At 39.0% G+C, this 20,175-nt stretch overlaps 1 protein-coding gene across 1 annotated transcript in view; it reads left to right on the forward strand.

Annotated features, from left to right (window-relative positions):
• Window positions 1–11,371: 11,371 nt before the first annotated feature.
• Window positions 11,372–20,175, forward strand: part of LOC121863492 (protein lingerer-like) — a 38,572-nt gene continuing 29,768 nt past the window's right edge. The window contains exons 1-6 of the mRNA XM_042362171.1: window positions 11,372–11,675; window positions 12,435–12,593; window positions 14,248–14,381; window positions 16,808–17,025; window positions 17,387–18,079; window positions 19,248–19,396. Coding sequence (XP_042218105.1) covers window positions 11,412–11,675; window positions 12,435–12,593; window positions 14,248–14,381; window positions 16,808–17,025; window positions 17,387–18,079; window positions 19,248–19,396 — 1,617 coding nt within the window. The 5' untranslated portion in view covers window positions 11,372–11,411. The remainder of the gene's footprint in view (window positions 11,676–12,434; window positions 12,594–14,247; window positions 14,382–16,807; window positions 17,026–17,386; window positions 18,080–19,247; window positions 19,397–20,175) is intronic.

Consider the following 20,175-nt stretch of genomic DNA (forward strand, 5'->3'; position numbering starts at 1 on the left):
TAGTAACGATGTTAGTAAGCAAATAGACAAACTAAAGACTAATAAGTCACCTGGTCCCGATGAGATATTTGCCAGAGTATTAAAGGAATGTAAGGAAGAGCTTAGTATGCCCTTAGCTAAGTTGTTTAACATGTCCTTAAAAACAGGTGTAGTACCAGAATCCTGGAGGATAGCGAATGTAATACCGATTTTCAAGAAGGGGGATAGATCACTATCCTCTAACTATCGCCCAATCAGTCTAACATCAATAGTAGGCAAATTACTGGAAGCAATCATTTCAAACTCTATTCGAAATCACCTGGAGAAGCACCGATTGATCAATGATTCCCAGCATGGCTTCACAAGCGGACGTTCTTGTCTAACTAATCTATTAACATTCTTTTCATCAGTTTTCGAATCTGTGGACGAGGGGCACAATTATGATGTGGTATATCTCCACTTAAGCAAAGCCTTCGACAGAGTCCCCCACGAAAGACTAATTAGAAAGGTAGAAGCTCATGGCATCAAAGGTAACATCTTTAAATGGATTAGGGCGTGGTTACAGGACAGGAAACAGGGAGTGAGCATTAACGGCACTAAGTCCCATTGGAGCAACGTCACAAGTGGAGTTCCCCAAGGCTCAGTACTTGGACCATTATTATTTATTATATACATAAACGACATAGATATCGGCATAGACAGCAACATAAGTAAATTTGCTGATGACACTAAAATAGGACGTGTAATTAAATCTGACGAGGACTCCCAAAACTACAGGAAGATCTAAACAAATTTTTCGAATGGTCTGAAAAATGGCAGATGAAATTCAACGTGGACAAATGTAAAGTACTCAGTATAGGAGATGTAAACAGGGAAACCAGATACCAGATGAACAACGATGCCATAGAGAAATCCGACTGCGAGAGAGATTTAGGAGTAATGATAAGTAGGAATCTTAAGCCAAGTAAACAATGTGTTTTTGCTCGTAACAAGGCTAATAAAGTACTTGGGTTCATGCAAAGGAGTGTTAGTTACAAGACTAACGAGGTCATCTTAAAATTATATCTAGCACTTGTGAGACTGCACCTGGATGACCCAGTTCAGTTCTCGTCACCGTATTACAGAATGGATATAGAATCATTGGAAAGAATCCAGAGGAGAATGACAAGACTAATCCCGGGCATTAGGAACCTTGAGTACAGAGACAGGTTAAAGCATCTTAATTTGCACTCCCTCGAGAGACGTAGAGCGAGGGGCGACATGATAGAGGTGTATAAATGGAAGTCAGGGCTGAACAAAGGGGAGATTACAAAGGTACTCAAACTATCCAACCAGGAGAGAACTCGTAACAATAGTTTTAAATTAGACAAATTTAGATTTCGGCGTGAAGCAGGTAAACACTGGTTTGGAAACAGAGTAGTGGATGAATGGAATAAGTTACCAAATATCATCATTAACTCGAATACGCTAGATAGCTTCAAACATAGGTTGGATGCTTATATGAGTAATAGGGGTTGGGTATAAACGGGACAGCCCAGTATGGGTCAATAGGCCCGCTGCAGTTTCCTCCATTCTTATGTTCTTATGTTCTTAGATGTATAAATGGAAGTCAGGGCTGAGCAAAGGGGACATTACAAAGGTACTCAAACTATCCAACCAGGAGCGAAATCGTAATAATGGTTTTAAATTAGACAAATTTAGATTTAGGCGAAATAGGTAAACATTGGTTTGGAAACAGAGTAGTGGATGAATGGAACAAGTTACCAAATATCATCATTAACTCGAATACGCTGGATAGCTTCAAACATAGGTTGGATGGATATATGAGCCATAGGGGTTGGGTGTAAATGGGACTGCCCAGTATGGGCCAATAGGCCCGCTGTAGTGTCCGCCATTCTTATGTTCTTATGTTCTTACGTAAGTCATGGGTTGAGGCCACTTGAGTGTTTAGGTAGCCATTTTGCATTATGCCCATTTGTTGTTGTTTGTGTATTCAATGTTATAATATTTATTTTAGTTCATATTTAATTACCTATTGTACTCCCATAGTCTTACCTTCTCCCATTAAAAGCCTTGCCTCAACCTTGTGTAATAGAATATGTAAGCTTGTAAATTTAATAAAGTTCATCTGGCTCGTGCTGATGGGAGAACCTTAAAGGGCTGTCAGCCTGACCTGACCCAGGCTGTCTCCTTTGTCCTTGAAGTCTTTCTCCAAATTCTTCCCAGAGATGTCTGCCTCTGACTCTCTCCTCTTTCCGAGCCACTATGTGGTTTAGGTTTGTCCTTTCCCGTCCTTGGGAATGTTAGGTGGGAATCAGTGGTGTTTATGCTGCACTCCCAATTAGGTAGGAAGTGCCTTTATATTATGTCTGGTACCTATTAAGTTTTAATTGTAAATATATGTAAATAAGGTATATCTACCTAGGTGTTTCTGTCGGTCCTTTTCGCCCAGGATATTATTCTTCAGCCATGACTGAGTGTTTGGAAACACCTGAAGAATAACTCATGGAGTCTTCCCTACTTAAAACTAGCCATAGCAGTATATCACTGTTGTCCAGCTCTATGTCTTTTGAGGTAAGCTTGGGCGAGACAATGGGTTGTGATACAAATACGAGGGGAAAACCGATTTCTTTCCTGAAAATCATTGACAAAAGGGATAAAAGTATGTACACAGCAGGGGCGGATCCAGGAATATCAAAAGGGGGGGTCCAAAAAGTTTTGGGTGGGGGAATATGGCCAGCAAAGCGAGCCCACCCAATATCACAGGCATTTCGAGGCCATTTTAAAGCCACGTGCACATGATATGAGGAGATATTCTGAGGTCAATAGTAATTATTTTTTACTATACAAAAATGCCTGAGTACAATACTGCATTACAGGAAAAGTATTGGAATTTTCTGATGGAAAGGGGGATCCGAACCCCCAGGATCCCCCTGGATCCGCCTTAGCACTGAAAACACTTATGTCAAGGGAAAATGAATATGAACACTCCATTGAAAACAAAAGTATGACCCACGGTAAGGACTCTGACTACGCCCTTGATGTGTAGTATGTGTATCCATGCAGGTGAATGTGTATTTCGTCATTTTTATAACTTATTAAGAAATAACGCCATAAAAATGTTAACTGACAATGAGTTATTCATTTGTCAGCTAAACTCTTACCCAACAACACCAAACAATTCCTTAAATGTAATCTATCCTAGCTGAAGCATATTTAGGTAAAAATGCGTGATGCAAATGTTTGATAGCAATTTATAGTACTATGAAGAGATCCTAGCTTTTGGATGATCTAGTGAAACAACTTATAATATGTTTGAATAAAATTTATTAGTGGAACTGACACCTGCACTGATATCTCAGGTACCGGAACTTGAGTCCATCCACGGTTATCTCCCATGTAGTTACCAGATTCTGAGAAATGGTGCAATTTCAGTTACTCAAGATCCTCCCAGTTACTACACACGGCACACGCCACACACGTACTGGGTGATTATATGAAATATTTATCATAGTAAAATCGTTGTTCTTAATTCACAATTTGTATTGATTAAAATTGTAGTAAATGAGGGGATGGTTTCATAGGGTGCGAAGGGAACAGAATAAAGTTATCAAAGAAAACGTTAATGACGTCACGAACCTTGTGCGCATGCGCGCTGCGATCCATGGTCACGTGACCCTAGAGCTTTTGTGAGCGCATTTTCCTAGGTAAATATGAACACTGTGAATTTAATGTGCATTTTTCATCTATCTACCAACTTGCTACATTTATATACCTGATAAATGATATCACAAATGATTGATGAGGAATAATGATTTAGAAAATTCCGTGTGAGTGTCCTAGTTTACGTAAAAACGGACATTAAAACCGGTGTTGTGCAGACCTAGGATGTGTTGGTGCAAATGGCGTCAAGCTCGCATGTGTTATTGAACATTGGCTTTACCGGTGGGAAGTGGCAACCAATCTGTAAATAAACCTTCACAGAAACATAGGCTACCATTTGATATTTCGTTTCCAAATGTCGGTATCGCGCGAGAGGTAAAATTTGTAGTATTGCTGGTGTTATTAAGACAGTAGATGATGGTTGAGTCTCCATTGTTTACAATTTGGGGCCAGGCCTTACAGTTCTCGTGTTCCTTCCTCCTCCCAGAAAATGTCTTCGTATAACAGTAGTGAGGCAGATTTTATCTTGGGTGTCGTTATTATTGACTGAAATGAAATATGCTGGTACTATATATGATAAGGAACCTTGGTGAAAACTCGATGACATGACATAAGCAACAAGTTATAGAAAAATACTAATCTATCCAATATATTGTAGCAGAATACACTTTAATATGCGTAAAAAAGTTACTTTAAGTATGAGAAATATTTTAGACAAGTAATTTTTATTATAGTTTTTTTTTTTAAGTCTGAAACGTTAAAATTATCGTTTTGGTCATCTAACTATTTGGAAGTTGTTCAAAACACACAAAAAACAACCGATAAAACAATTTCAATCTAACCCAACATAACCTAACCTAACCTAAACTCAAAATCCGAAAATTTGCTGGATGACCTAAACGATATTAATACCTTCAGAAGCTCCCAGTATGTCTTTATAGATCTATTCTCCCGGTCCGACTTATTACCCAAATGTAGCCGCAATGAAGTCAAGTAATGGTCCTACATGAATAAATCGGACTGCTAATCACTTCTCGACTAGTATTTGGTGTCACAAAGTCACAAAAAATTGGTAAACTTAATTTAATCAGAGTTGTGTTAGGTTAGGTAAGGTAAGGTAAGGTAAGGTAAGGTAAGGTAAGGTACATGCACTCGATCTATTAACTCAGATTAAATTAAGTTTACCAATTTTTTGTGACTTCGTGACACCAAATACTAGTCGAGGTTAGGTTAGGTTAGGTACATTCACTCGATCTATTAACTCAGATTAAATTAAGTTTACCAATTTTTTGTGACTTCTTGACACCAAATACCAGTCGAGAAGTGATTGGCAGTCCGATTTATTCATGAAGGACCATTATTTGACTTAATTGCGGCTACATTTGGGTAATTACTCGCTCCCTCGGTACATGCACGCGATCTATTAACTCAGATTAAATTACGTTTTCCAATCTTTTTTTACTTTGTGACACCAAATACTAGTCGAGAAGTGATTGGCAGTCCGATTTATTCATGTAGGACCCTTATTTGACTTCATTGCGGCTACATTTGGGTAATTAGTCGGACCCCTTTTCTCCTGCTGCCATCTGCGCTTTTTATGGTATATATATATATATTAATATTACCCAGGCCTCTCTATCCAGCTAGTCAGGCCAGACTAGAGAGGAAAAATAAAGGTACACGTACCAGACAATTGGAAGGTAGAGCTTTAATTGGGGGGGGGGGGTAAATTTTTTTTCCTAAAACCAGCTGAAAATTATTTTTAATTTCCATAATTTATTTATCAAGAATTATATAAAACTAAAAATGTTATATAATACTGGGTTAAGATTTGGAAAAGTTCGATCACGGAATGCTTTATGGAGTTGTATATATGGAGATATAGCCCCCCAAAAATACTGGCATTTCTTTCTGAAATTTATATTTAAGTTTTTCTGACTGATTTCAGATTTGGTTATTCATGTTCCTTTGTTTCTTTTGTCTTGTTAGGTTAGGCAAGGTTTACACACCGGGAGGGGGGGGGGGTCCAGGGGGCAAAGATCCCTTGGATAGGTTACTTGTTAATATTCATCCATTGACTGTCTGCAGGTTCCCGCAAAGTTTACCCGAGGGTATAATCACTTAGTCACTTGTTTCCTCCTTGTAGGTTAGGTTTGTTCCTTTGTTATGATAATAGTTTTTTTTGGTGTGTTGTACTCAAATCTGACCTCCATTTTTGTGCAAATTAGCAGTTTGTTAAAAATGAATATGCTAATTTTTACAGAAACCTCTAATTTGCAAAAAAAACGAAGGTCAGATTTGAGTAAAACACTCACAAAAAAATAAACCTATTCTCTTACCAAAACCTGAGGACTGCCAATGGACGAATATTTGTTTGGCTAGGTTTACACACTGGGGGTCTAGGGGGCTGAGTTCCCTTGGCTAGGAGATTGGGTGAAGTTCTACTGGTTTCTATGGTTAGGTTAAATTAGACATGTATACTGATGTTTGAGAGTCATTAGGTTCTTGATGATATTCTTGTTTGGCAAAAATTTATTTCCTCCGCTATTTGTGTGATGCTCTTGATAAGCTGAAGAACTTTTCTAATATAGAAAAGTTTCCTAACTTGGCTCCTTAATCTGAACACCTGCTCCTAAATATTTCGCTTTTTAAAGTTTTCTGTAATAGTTAGGTTGGGCGTCGTTAGCTAGGGTTTTGTCAGTTTTTTACGTGAAATTGAAATGTCAGAAAAACTCGAAAATTATAAATTTCCATTGAAAATGCTATAGAGTTAAGTACAGCTCCTACCCGACTTACGACAGGGTTAGGGACCCAAATCCAGGTCGTAAGTCGAAAATGCTTAGATAATACAGTACTGTACATAGAAAATCTAAAATGGGTGTCTCCTTTTCTTCTCAGCACCACAAAACTCTTACTATTAAGCTTGCCAGCCATTTTAAAGTGAATTACAAACGAAAATTTTGTCAGTATACTGATGTTGGGACTCGAAAATACGTAATTGGAAAAAATTTTTGTATGACTGGGGCAGGTCATAAGTGTGGGTGGTTGGAAGTCGGGGAGGTCGTAAGTGGGGGAGGAGCTGTATTCTTATTTTGAGTAAAGTGCAGCAGATGGCTAGCACCCGAACGTGTGTATATACAGTATATTGTTCATATTGTCCACATTTGTTCTTTGGATGATACCGAGTAATAAAATCTAAACGACAACATTGTATTATTTTTGGGGGGTAAAGATTCATTTATAGTTGAACAAGGACCTTCATATTTCTATTTACAGTCTATAGGGAGAAAGAGCAAAAAAAAAATATAGTATTCTATTACATTTCTGTTGCAAATTTATATTTTTCAAGTATTTTAACTGATATTACCAACAAAATTAGTTGTTCAAAGTGGGCAGCGCTTTGAAGTACTAAAGTACTTTGAAGTACGAAAAAGAACACCAAACAATCAAAACTTTACCTAACCTATAAAAATTGTGAAACTATAAAATAAAAAGATTACCTTATTCTTTTTTTTTTTTTTTGGTGTTTAGTATGTGATGGTGGTGTTTTTGGTGTTCAGGTGATGAGGGACCAATAAACTCGAAGCCGAATCTTAACCTTTTTAATATTGTAGGTTAGGTGAGGTTTTCAAAGACTTGTTTTTTGCAGTATCAGAAGATGGAGAGGTGATGACACAGGCATTCAGGGCTTCCCATACCAAACCTGGTCACTTTATAAATGTAATGAGACAAAATCTCACGTGAAGAGGTAAGCTAGGAGTTTATAGTAGTAGAATATTATAGCGAGAGGAAATGGTAGCGTGTCTCGAGGGTGTGATGTTAACACTGTATATTAACACAGGCACAGTACAAGTGTAGTATATAAAACACCAATGCGTGTTACAGCTTTATTTTACTAGTTCAATAGGGGGGATTAATGGGGGGGTTCGTACACAATTTATGATAGACTATGGTATTCTCGTATAACCTAACCTCACAATTAGAATGGGCACTTCACTAAGTCGATCGTTGGGGAGGTTCGGGATCACTGCACTTCTACAGTCTACACAGCCAGCACTTACTGTTACACGTGGAGTTGACAGCACTCTGTCGATGGACCCGGCTGAGACTTCGTTACACTTAGTGGCGGGCTTCTCTCGAGCGGGACTGGGGACGTGGTAGCTGGCCCTTCTTGGTTACAAGACACACTCTCTCTCTGTCTCTCTCTGGGCAGAGGGAGGACTAGGACGTCCTATATATTGGGAGGCGAGCCGTCAGGTTGAGCTGATCGGGGGGGCGGCGAAGGGTCTCCTTACATTTGCCCTCGCTAATGTAGGGTCAGGTCTGGACTTTTTCAGAGACTTTAAGTTGTTGTATATTCTGGAGAAATCTTCAGATGAATGCTTGCCTGTTAACATCGTTGGTGGGGCCGTGTGACATGAGAGGCTCTAGTTGATTTGTGGCCCCTTGACTTGGGCTTGAGGGTTACATTTCACCTGATTAATGTGAGGATAGGTCTGGGCCTTGTCTGGGATGTACTGTAGGTTCCTTGAGTAAATTGGGGGAGGGCTGCAGGTGGCTCCTTTGCTCACTGTGTGTCTTACATATTTGTTGGGGCCGTGTGACATGTGGAGGGGAGCCTGGTTGATTTATAACCCTTGGGTAGCTGCGAGGGTTACCCTTACACTTGACCCCCCTAATGTCGAGTCAAGTCTGGACTGTTTCTGAGATGTAAGCTGTGGTCTGACACCCCATCAATACATAAAGATACTGAAACAATAACCAATATACAGTATGCTGTACTGTGTACATTATTTGAATGGTTCACTATTTGTACTAAAAATGAATTAACTACAGTGTTTTAGTTATCATCGCTCTCAGGATCGCAGTGGGAAGATGCCGACTCAAAATATTATGACTGGAAATGCAGATGTGTTTAGTGTCTCACATTTTTATGTCAATGGAAAGAATAAAATTATGATGGATGAAATTAGCATTTCATCATCAGATAAAACCTGATAAAAAATCAATTTCAGTGAAAGCTAAACAGCGGCTAATGAGCCAATCATTGGCGAAGAGGATAAAGTAAAACCTCTCAAAATGTATACAGTAGACTTACTGTTGGTCTTGCTCTAGCAAATTAACCCTTTGGAGGGGAGCTCCACACTTAGGTATTTTATTCTGGTTAATGCCAGACAATTTTATTAAACTAGGAGAAACCCCTGCCATCTAAATGGTTAGAGCTCATTTCTTTTAAAGCCACGTGTCTTGGGTGGATCTCACAACCTCGCACTACATCACAACCAGTGGTGCAGATTCTGAGTAACTCCATTGGTGATCATCCTGAAGAGTTGGCATTTGTGTTTGATGTTTGCAAAAGTCTCTCATAGTTATATGTTTTCCAAAGTGATACATATTGTTGAGCATTCTTCTTCTTAGTTTGTTTTGCTGGCCGTCAACTGCTGCAGTTATTACAGCCGTAGACATGTTATTTTGATGTTCTTTTTGTATTTTGGGACGGTCCACATTTATTCCTCCTAACAAAATATCTTGTTCTTCTTCGTCTTGTCTGTTTTGTTTTACATTTTCTTCTAGTTTTTCTTCTGTAATCCGGTTTTCTTGTTCTTCATTTTCTTATTTTAACTACAAGGAGAGCCTCTTTGTAGTTAACGTTCCTCTTGGTTCACATCTTGGCTACCGTACACTCCTCCCTGAGACACTTCTGGTTGGAGGAGTGAGGGCTGCCACAAGCTGCACACTTCTTGTTTGTTGCTTGACACGAGGTGTGTTGTCCTGCAAGTGGTGCAGACTCCACGAGTCTGGCACTTCTTCTCATCGTGGCCATAGTGCTGACAATTGTGGCACCTGGTTTGTTTTGGTATATACGGCTTAACTAGGATGGTTTCCTATCTCAGTGTAATCGTCTTCGGTATCTTGTAGAAAAAACCCTCTAGAGCTGAGGTGGATTGTTCATCTTGTTTTTTCAATTTCTTCAAGATGAAGACATAGCCGATCAGCTCCTGGAACTCCTGTCGGTTCATGTGTTGTAACGGCGTGGGAGATCACTCCCCACACTGCGTTATCACACATGTTTACCTCCACTTGGTTGGGGATGTTGATAATGCACGTGATGTTTCTTAGTTGTTTGGCCTGCCCCCAGTCGCCGAAGGTAACCATAAGGCCACCACTCGGCCAACGGACGACCTTTGTACCCTCCTCTTTACCCGAAGAAATAAAAAATTCTTCAGGACGAAGAGGTTCAACCTCTCAGGAGGGGTAAAAGGTGGAGGCTACAACCTCACGGTCTTCACCTTCTCCCACACAACTTTCATGGCTGAGGTCTTGTCTTGGAATGTGTGGCTTTCGTTGTACTCTACCACCATTTCAGGATTGACAGATTGTTTTTCTAAGGGGGGGGATGTGACATGTAGTATAGTATTAGGGGTTGATATTGGAATTTTTTTGTGGTAAGGATGTATTTTAATAGAAGAGGACCCAATGCAGGGTGGAAAAGCAGTTAGATTTTGCATAAACTTTGCCTTTATGTGTTATAAGTTTATTATTATAAGACTGACTTCATAGAAAATTTATAAACAAATCTGGTACATTTTGTACTTTAGAGATTGTTCTGTTGAATCACTACTCCTGTTAACCATGAATGGTAATATTTCATAAGCTCATTGGTTCAAGCAAGGGCAGATTGGGATAAATTGTAAAATTGTGGGAGGAGTTAATGGTAAGTAATGCTGAATATGAGAGGTTGTGCGTGGGATACCTTCTCTGATGGAGGGAATATATTTTAAAGATTAGTCTTAGATGGTGCTTAATGAACATGGTTTTTGTGCAATTATTTACTGTACAGCATTCTCATTGGTGCTTTAAATTTTTCATATAGAACTTCAGATATCAGTGTTTATGATAGAATGTGCCCCCAAAAAGGTACTGGTTAAGGCAAAGTATGCAGGTAGGTTGTGAATTAGGAGTAGTAGACTGGACAGGGCAGTGGGGTGGTGTTTAGGGCAGGAGGTGGGTGGAAGGGTAGGGGGATGAAGGATGGTAGGCAGGACAGGAAGTGGGTCGTGAGATGTGGACAGAACAGTAGCTGGGCAGTTGTGGTTGAGTAGCAAGAGATGGTCTGTGAGGGTTGGTGATAGGTTAGGAGGTACGGAGTGAAGGATGATAGGTAGGACAGGAAGTGGGAAGTGAGATATGGTGGACAAAACAGGAGCTAGGCATTTATGGATGGTGGTTAGAGTAGGATGATAAGGAATTCATTCCCCTGTATCTGTCAAAACCAAAGTGTGAAGCCAAATGAAGTATAGATTGAACACCACTGAGAAGTAGGACATATGCTGTACATACATTTTTTTTCTTCATATTTTAAGAAAAATGGTGAAAATTACTTTTATTCAAATTGAATTATGTTACTGTCTGCAAAGAATGTGAAATGTTGTATGCTACTCAGCTGACTACCCTCATTGACACAAACATCTTATCTGTAATGGAGAGCACAGCACACACTAATAAGGTATGATGCTTCACTATGAAACATAGCAGTAGTTATTGTAATAAGTGGTAAGTTGCTTTGTTGTTTATAAATTCTGTACTGTAATAACCAACACCCCCATGGTTTTTACAGAAATTTATACTTGATCGCAATTCACCAGTAAAGTTATTTGTATTTTACTTGCAATTTTCTAGGTAAAAAGAGTATGTTTTACCTTAATGCTCTTTTTCTTTGTCTTTTCAGCACTTGTATATACAAAGTGTACATAAATTAGCTTGTTAAGATGAGCTCCGGGGGCAGAGGCAGCCGGGGCAACAAAGGTCCGCGGGCGGGTGGCGGTGACCGCAACAACACCGCCACACAGCAACAACAGCAACAGCAACCTGTGCAACAACAAAAGATGGACAGCCAGGCTACAGACAAAGACAAAAGTGGGGAGGCAGTGCCGCACAAGATAGCACCAACAGCAGAACAGCTCCGCATTGCCCAGATGATTGACAACACGCGAACAGAACCCGAAAAGTTGCTTCAGGAAAAAATGAATCAAGTAAGATCATTAATGCATTGCTTCACAAAATACTTTTTGTTTATATTTGTTTTCTTACATGATCTTCATGAGGTGAAATTTACTTCTATGGAATCTTAATAAAGATGTGTAACATTATTGTTGTGATGAATGAAATTTTTTTTTACTATGTACAGGTATTAGATATTACTGAGCATTAATGTCATAGTCATCAGTGGTTAATTGTTTGTTACTCTTACAAAGAAACACATTCTTCCATAACTTGATCATTTCTTTGCTTGGTTAATTCTTTGACATTTATTATCTATAATGGTGGTATTTTTGCTCATAACTGTTTGACACCACTAAAGAATAGTGTTCATCACATTTTGTTACTCTGGTAATCTTCTGCACACATTCAGGCACATACACAGTTTCTTCCAGAGTTTCTTCTCTGCTACACACTTTTCTCCTCGCTTCAAGTAGTAAGCTGGTCCTATACCAGAGTAAGGCATGAGTGAACTCTACCTCTTAAAGTTCATTCCACACTTATCCATTCCAATTTTTTTTTGTATTCTTCTTTGAAGAAAGGCAAAGGGTTTCTTACCTCACTCAATAGTAATTTGTGCTTCAGATTAACCATGAATAAGTGCTACAAAATTTATGAAAGTTTTCGGGAACGGAACCTTTTCATAAGTTGGGGAATACTTATACATACCAGAATTGTCTTTTGTCAAACAAATTATTTAGTAAATACAGTAGACCTGTGTTCTTACACTATTATTTTCTATTTTCTTTCAGGTGATGCAGTTCACAGGTGTAAGTGCAGACGATGCGATGGTGGCCCTACACGACTGTGATAATGATGTGAACGCCGCCATCGACTCGTTGCTTGAAGGTGATGATCAGGGCAAGTGGCAGGAGTCGACAAAGAAAAAGAAAAAGCCTATAACAAACAAGGTACAGTATTATTTTGTATTTAATCTGCAGGGGTAGAAATTCGCCCTTTTTCAGGTAGCCAGCCAGGCTAATAGAACCGAATAGTTGCTAGCTTTTCCCAAAGTTTATTAGCCCTTCCAAAATTTTACGAGACATTAAAAAAAAACATTCAAATTTCAATAGTTGACAGATACTGGGTAGGCCTACATAGAAAGCTGTTTACTTTGACACCTTATTTAACTTAATAGCAAAAGGTAAATTATGTTTAAATTGCAAACACTGGTGTGCACAACATATTACTATAATATGGATAATCTGTTTCTTTGTTTACTTAATATCATTAGCTGAAAATTATAAAATATTTTAGATCCTCTTAAAAAATTACTGTACTGTATGTATATGTAACCGCAAGTTACAGAGGGGTTTCTTCTTAACTGGATTTGATCAGTAAGGTGAGAGGTAAGAGTCTGATGCAACTGTGATTCTGAGCATGCATTCTGTACTCCAAGCAGATAACAAAATAGGGTTCATGTGAATAAATATTTGACAATATCTTAGCCACGAAAAAGGATCGGTAAAAAATTATCTTCAACACGATTTCTGGTTATTCTGCGAGCTCCAAACAGAGCCAGTGACGGGCTCATTAAATAAATTTCATGTGTCCCCGAGAATGTTAATAACTGTTTTAACTTAGTTGTATTAACCCAAAGTAATACAGTAGTGTTGTTCTTCTCCCCTGTATATGGACATGAGACAGTGTCTCCATCTTCTACTCCTGCACATACTGTTTTGACACCTTACTCATTTTCTGGCTTTGGCTCAGTCTGGGAATAGTAGTCTCCTGTCAGTGTCAGCAAATCTGTGGAATTCTTTGTTTTCAGTTTTATGTCTCGGTGAATACAACAATCTTCATCTGTCCTAACCTAAGGGTCTTTGGTTTCTGCCAGGTTCTTATTTAGTTCACCCACCTGTGATATTTTATTTGGCCAATGCCGGATGATCATGTGTTTTCCCATTATGCAGAGTGGCTGGAATTAAAATAAGTCATTTGATTTCCTGTTTCTCATTATTATCTTCAAATAAAAAACACCTGTGAGATATGTGTTCTGTTATGGTACTTCATTTGCACAACAAAGCCCCAGATATCATTATGGTGTACCACTGTTGCCTCACACAACTGAGCCAAATCCATCACCTTAATAAGTACTAAATGGGTGTTACTGGATATTGTTGTTGTTCTATGATTATTTCCAAAATTCATGGCATAAATGGTAGTGTGAGAATAGTAGATTAGTAAGTGTGAGACGATAAAATTGAGCAGTTTCACATCTAATGACAACTTTGCAGTTAAATAGGGAAGCTTAATATGGTTTATGGCTTATTTTACAATTGTGTTTTACATTTTTAAGAAGACTACTATGTGGAAAAAAAAAAGATTATCTCATCTTTGGCAAAAAAATTTCCAAATGCTTCTCATGTATGTAGGTGTCATTACCCTTTGGCATTTTGGTGAATGGTTTGTGTAACTTTAGTCAAAGAGTTGACTTTCTTATGGCATGACAAAGTATATTTTCTAAAAATATATATATTTTCTTAATACGAAGTCTTGATACTGTATAAAATTGGCTACCTTGGTGGCTGTTATTGTAAATGACAGGTGTTAATTCTCTTTCAGCCAACTGAGACAGAAAGTAACAAGGAAAATCGGCGGGTTAATTCCCGTGAACGTAGTGGATCCAGGCCCAGGGGTGGCGGTCCACCCAGGTTCAGAGGACGAGGTAGTGGCAGTGGTCGAGGTGGCCGAGACGGGTGAGAATATTTCCAACAGTGTTTTGATGTGTGATGTAATAGAATTCAAGCTAATAAATGTTTTCTTTACAAGTATATACAGACTCTCTTGGTTAAGGCAGTACTATAGGGATTACTGTATAGTGACATGGATGAAAGCATCGAACCACATTATCAAGTTTGCGGACGACACGAAGATATTTGGGAAGGTAGCAAGTCAAGATGATGTCATAACAATGCAGAAAGACATGCATGAGCTGTTCAACTGGTCTCGAGACTGGCAAATGCTCTTTAACATTATGAAATGCAAGATCCTACATGTAAGATACAACAATCCTAATCACAACTCTTCTGTTAAGGGCACTTTCCTTGATACTGTTGATAAGGAGAAAGATGTAAGCGGTGTGGTGGATCATTCACCGTGAAAAAAATTGAGATTTGGGAAATATACAGTAAAGTGTACCTTTGAATACAAAAATAGAATGCTCCTTCAAGTATACGTGAACCCGGAACATTTCTTTGTGGTGTCATGTACCACCAACACAAAAAGACAACTATAAACTTGCTTAATTATCATGCAGTACGAATATAAGGAAATACTTTTTCACAGAGGCTGGTAGACCTATGGGACAGTCTACCAGCCCAAGCTCTGGAATCAACAGCAATACTGGGTTTCAAAAGAGCCCTTGACAAAATGGATGATTTGACAGTTCTGGGTAAACACAGGAAATACACTCTGCCACGCTCATAGAGTGATACGGTATATATAATTTGTAATAAAAGTTTAAAAGTCCTGCTATAATAGTCGAGATAAGTTTATTCCTCTGGAAACAGGACCGCCATTTGCAATGACGTCACTAGTTTCAAATGCTGCTGGGCTGCAGTCGTAGGTAGTAGAAAGGATGGCCTCTTCAGACCCCAAATGCCACGTTCAGGGTGTTTTTTTATGGTCAAGTCATGGACATTTCGTAAGTGAAGAAATGAGCCATGAAGAGCAGCTTCAAACATAGGTTGGATGGATATATGAGCGATAGGGGTCGCGTGTAAATGGGGCTGCCCAGTATGACCCGCTGCAGTGTCCTCCATGCTTATGGTCTTTTGGACATAAAGAACTCCCATGTTCACACCAGCTCAGCTTTCATACTCTCTTACCCGGTAGACTTTTTTTCTTTTTCTTTTTTCAGTACATTTACAAAGTATATCAGTACTACTGTAGATGGAGATACGAGTAAATTTAGAAGTGATGGCATTGTCTGGACTTTGTTTTGATATTGCCTGATGTTAGCTAAATATGACAACATAGTGCTGTTATTGTTTTGATGATTCACTTATGAACCACTGGGATATATCATCATGTTAATTAATGGGTAAAATTTTACTTTAACTACCATAAGTATTTGGAATTTTAGATTCGAGATAGGCTATACCTGTATTGGGTATATTTTAAGTTTTGGCCTTCCCTGGACTTAGACATGCAGACTATGTTTTTTACTGGTGGTTTGCGATGTGTTATGAACGATTTAGACTTTCATTTCTATCGGAAATAACTAGTTTTGAGTTACTACCCCCCCCCTTACCTAATCACAGAGCTCTTTGCAGTCACATGACTTTTTTAGCAACTTTAACCCTTATTTTTGACACTTTTTGGCCCAATTTGTTTAAAAATATCATTACCATAGTGAATTTAAACACTTTCTTTACCCATTGACCTGCCATCTTACAAAAAAAATCCAACTGTCAACTCGTCCATTATCAAGAACAGTGGAGGGATCCTACACAGGTCACTGATCTTCTTCCCTTGGCATGGCCACCTTTAGTGGATTGCAATTGGGTAAATAAGGTAAAGGTAATTATAGTGACAGCACTAGTGCTAAGAAAGCTGAATGATATTGTTATTCAATTGTATTAATTTCAATATAAGTTAATGTTTAGAAAATATGAGGATGATTCCAGTTTTGGGTTAGTTAGGAAGTCAGCTGGAACTGGGTGGATTGTCACCTGATAATATTAGTAGGACTGACATTGCATGTCTGCTGATGTGGCACTCACGATTCATTGCTTCTCAATCTTTATTGGTATTATTGCCTCTAAAGATCCCTTCAAGGATTAGGTTGTTAATGAGAAGTGTATTTAATTTGTGAATTAGTCCCAGTCTTTAATATGTGATGGTTAACCCGAGTTTACATCCTAGGGCTCAGGGTTATAATTCATGCATTGCCAAGTTCTGTAATGAATTTGTTACTACTGCATTTAAATTTCTTATATTGAAGACAATGAATTATGGGTTCCGGTGCATATAAGTTTAAGAATACATATAGGTGACATTGTTTATTGATGGGTATAAACTGTTTGTTGCAGAAGCATAATTTTGACTTAATTTACTCTGTGTTTAAAGATGTTCTTAAATTTGTTAAATGTTGTACATATTTGTCACTTTAAATTTGCAGTGAAAGTTGGGATGGTCCAGGTCGTGGTGAAGGCTCACGGCGTGGAAGGATGACAAATGGAACTCCCATGGCCAGAGGTCGGGGGGGACGTGGCCGGGGGAGCTCTATGGGTCCACGAACATTCCAAAATCGGCAAACACCGGGTTTTCCAGATTCCATAGACACCTGGGGGCCTCTTACAGATGACAAGCCTAACCATCAAAACAGTCTGAAGATAGGTGAGATTTTTCTCTACTTTAGTTCATCAGATGTACAGTATCACAGTTTACTGATTGTAGGCCTGTAGGGGGTAATGGTTTTCTTTAAATTTTTATTTTTAAAGTCACATATAAAAGTGGAATTATATTATTGAATTATAATAACCTGCCAAAAGTCAGTTGAGCTTGTGTTTAGTTTAATGCATTGTGACCTGTTTTCAATATGATTCCAACTCTACCTCTTAAGAATACCAGTACCACCATCTGTCATAATTGCTTTCACATGCTTCTTCGTGTTTTACCTTGAATGTTAAATATAATTTAATGCAATGTAGACTTTCAGAGCAAGTGCCAGTATTCATTATATCTTGACAATTTGCAGATAATTGGGATGATGAACCACCATCAGGTGGAGATGACTGGGACGGTGAATGGACTGGGTCATTAGAACAAACTACAGTATTTGGTCCGTCTAGCAGTTCCAGCACATCTACCTTGACACCATCACTATCAGAGTCTCTTGCTGATACAATGGCAGTGGGAAGTCCATCAGTGGGCCCAGCAGTGTCTCTGGCACCTTCCCAGGTGTATACCACTACTCCACCACAAGTATACCCCCCAACACCTGCTTCGACTTACTCCTCTGCCACGGCCACGACCTTCACCTCAACTACGGCTTCAACTTACTCTTCGACCACGGCTTCCACAGCTTCCATCACTCAGCCCCAGACTATGGATTTAGCTGCCTTGTTACAAAAGGCAGCCCCACAGTCCACTCTTACTGGGTTGGTTTCGTCTACCCCACTAGGTAGTAGCAACAATACGAGTAATGGTGGAGGCGGGGGTTGTAGGGGAGGTGGAGCTCCACTGGTGTCCCCCGCACCGGGATTGACTGTTGGCACTCAACACGGTATATTAAGTGGTCTGAGTACCAATGTAGGGGAGAGTTTAAAAGCTGGAGGACTTGTTGGAAGTGTTGGTGTGTCTGCCACTGCTCCATCACCTGCATCATCAGCTCCACCACCCTACTCGACTCCCACAGCTCAGCTGCAGGCAGCCATCTTCTCTAGTTCTGGTAGGTTTTTAATAATGGCCAGTTTCTAATAAGGATACTGTAATAATTAAAATTCTTGATTTAATTTTTGTATATTTCCTTTGTATTGATTCATTTATTTGCTTTATGAAATTCATGTGGGAAATGTCCATCAAGCAGTGATGATGGTCTCATTGGTATCTGAACCCTTATTTTCCCATTATATACTGTAGTGTATTGTATTTACAGTTGTGTAATTTTTACAGTTATTAACCCCCTTTACTGCTGTAATTTTACATAGAAATGTTCCAGTAGGAATGTGTTATCTCTCCTTCATCTGTGTTCTAAAGCCTATTTGATTGTACATCCTCTTTCATGCCAAATGGAGGGTGGAGGTAAAGTTTCTTACCTTCAACTTCAGATTTGATACATAATTTTTTATTTCTTTGTGGTTTCATTATTATTAAGTTTATAACTGTCATAGGTTCATTTTTAGGTGGTGAGGATTCACCTGGGAGTCTTGATTGTAGATTACTATGGTAGCTCTGTAATGGTACTCTTGACTCCTATTTGGGCAGAAGTTTGAGCTCCTATTATAGAGATTATTGTAGATGGTATTTCCCATGTAGCTTCATATTCAATACTAACCTGCATTCTGAGACATGGCTGTGTCTGGTGTAAAAAGCATCACAGACTTAGAAATTCCTTGAATTAACACTTACCTGCCTAAAATATTTGTCCCCCTCGTTTCACCACTTATTTTCATCACTTTACTTCCGTATGCTGGGGTTGGGGATGCAAACAGCCAGCTTTTTGTACCAGAAGCGGAAGTAATATCAATAGATTAAAGACGACTAACATTGTGGCAAATGGAGAGAATCAAGCTTTCATGTTTGAAGGGAAGAGTTAATAATGCGACTCTAGACTGTCAAGTAGGTATTGTATATGTAGTTGGATCTTCCATAGATATGATGACAGTATTTTCAGTACCTTGTAGCATATAAATTATTTTGAGTTAGGTATTCAAGAGAGGTCAGAGGTTAGATCGATTCTGGCTTGAATTTTTGTGTTCGGCGGTGGAATTAGAGAACCATCACAAGATATCAATATGTCATGAAGAGCTTTAGTGAGAAACAAGATCAAGATCGGCTTAGAAAGGTCTACTTCATATAGAGATTCAATAAGTAAATTTATTCTTTCTCTCCTACAGGTCTTCACAGTGTGGTAACAAGTAGTCTTGCGAGCAGTATAAGCAACAGCAGCAATGTAATGAACAAAGTTGTTAGTTTATCAACTGTAAGTTCTACTCTGCCTTCTCGTCCAAAGACACAGAGACCTCGGATACCCCAGGCCTCCAAGGTAAAGAGAGTGCACCAGTTATATTGGATGTTTTATTGGACAGACTCATTAGGAGTATTGAGTGACTATTGTTACTGCACTTACCTGGACTGTGGATGGGAGTGTTCCATCATGCCTTACTCTCCTTGGCAGCTGTGGGCTGATCTTATGAACACCCATCCCTCTTCCTCATATCCATTGGTCTCGGATGAAGACAATTAGATGCAAGGGCTACCCTCTAGAACAGGGGTGGGCAATTATTTTTGATGGAGGGCCACTTCATGAATGGTGGCACACTTCGCGGGCCACAGGTTAACAGCGACGAGCCAGTATTGCTGCTTTGTCCACCCAACTTCCAAAATTGTCCTTTCTGTAATTAATAAGAATTTTTTTTTCTGATTGCCAAATGCAGTGGCAGGCTACAGAAATAATTTGGCGGGCCAAATGTGGCCCGCAGGCCGCACTTTGCACCACCCCTGCTCTAGAAGCTGGTGGTTTATTACTACCCATGTTTGCTTAAGTCCATATAATTATGTACCCTTACAGTTACAGCCACAATGATTCCAGGACCATTATGCCATCTTGGATTCAGTCAGTCCCCAACTAATAAGCTCTGGGAATGGGCTCACCAGCTTCTTTCCTCTTGTGCTGCTTGATTGCTGGTAAAAGTCAAATTTGTACCATGTTTTGATACTGATTATATTTGTCCGAGTCATTCGTGGTTTTAGATGTTTTCATGGTAACACTGATACTGTCTTATTGATATTGTTTTATAAAGTTTCATTCCCTAATAGTCATAT

Source organism: Homarus americanus, unplaced genomic scaffold, assembly GCF_018991925.1.
Source record: "Homarus americanus isolate GMGI-L3 unplaced genomic scaffold, GMGI_Hamer_2.0 scaffold40248, whole genome shotgun sequence".
NCBI lineage: Eukaryota > Metazoa > Arthropoda > Malacostraca > Decapoda > Nephropidae > Homarus > Homarus americanus.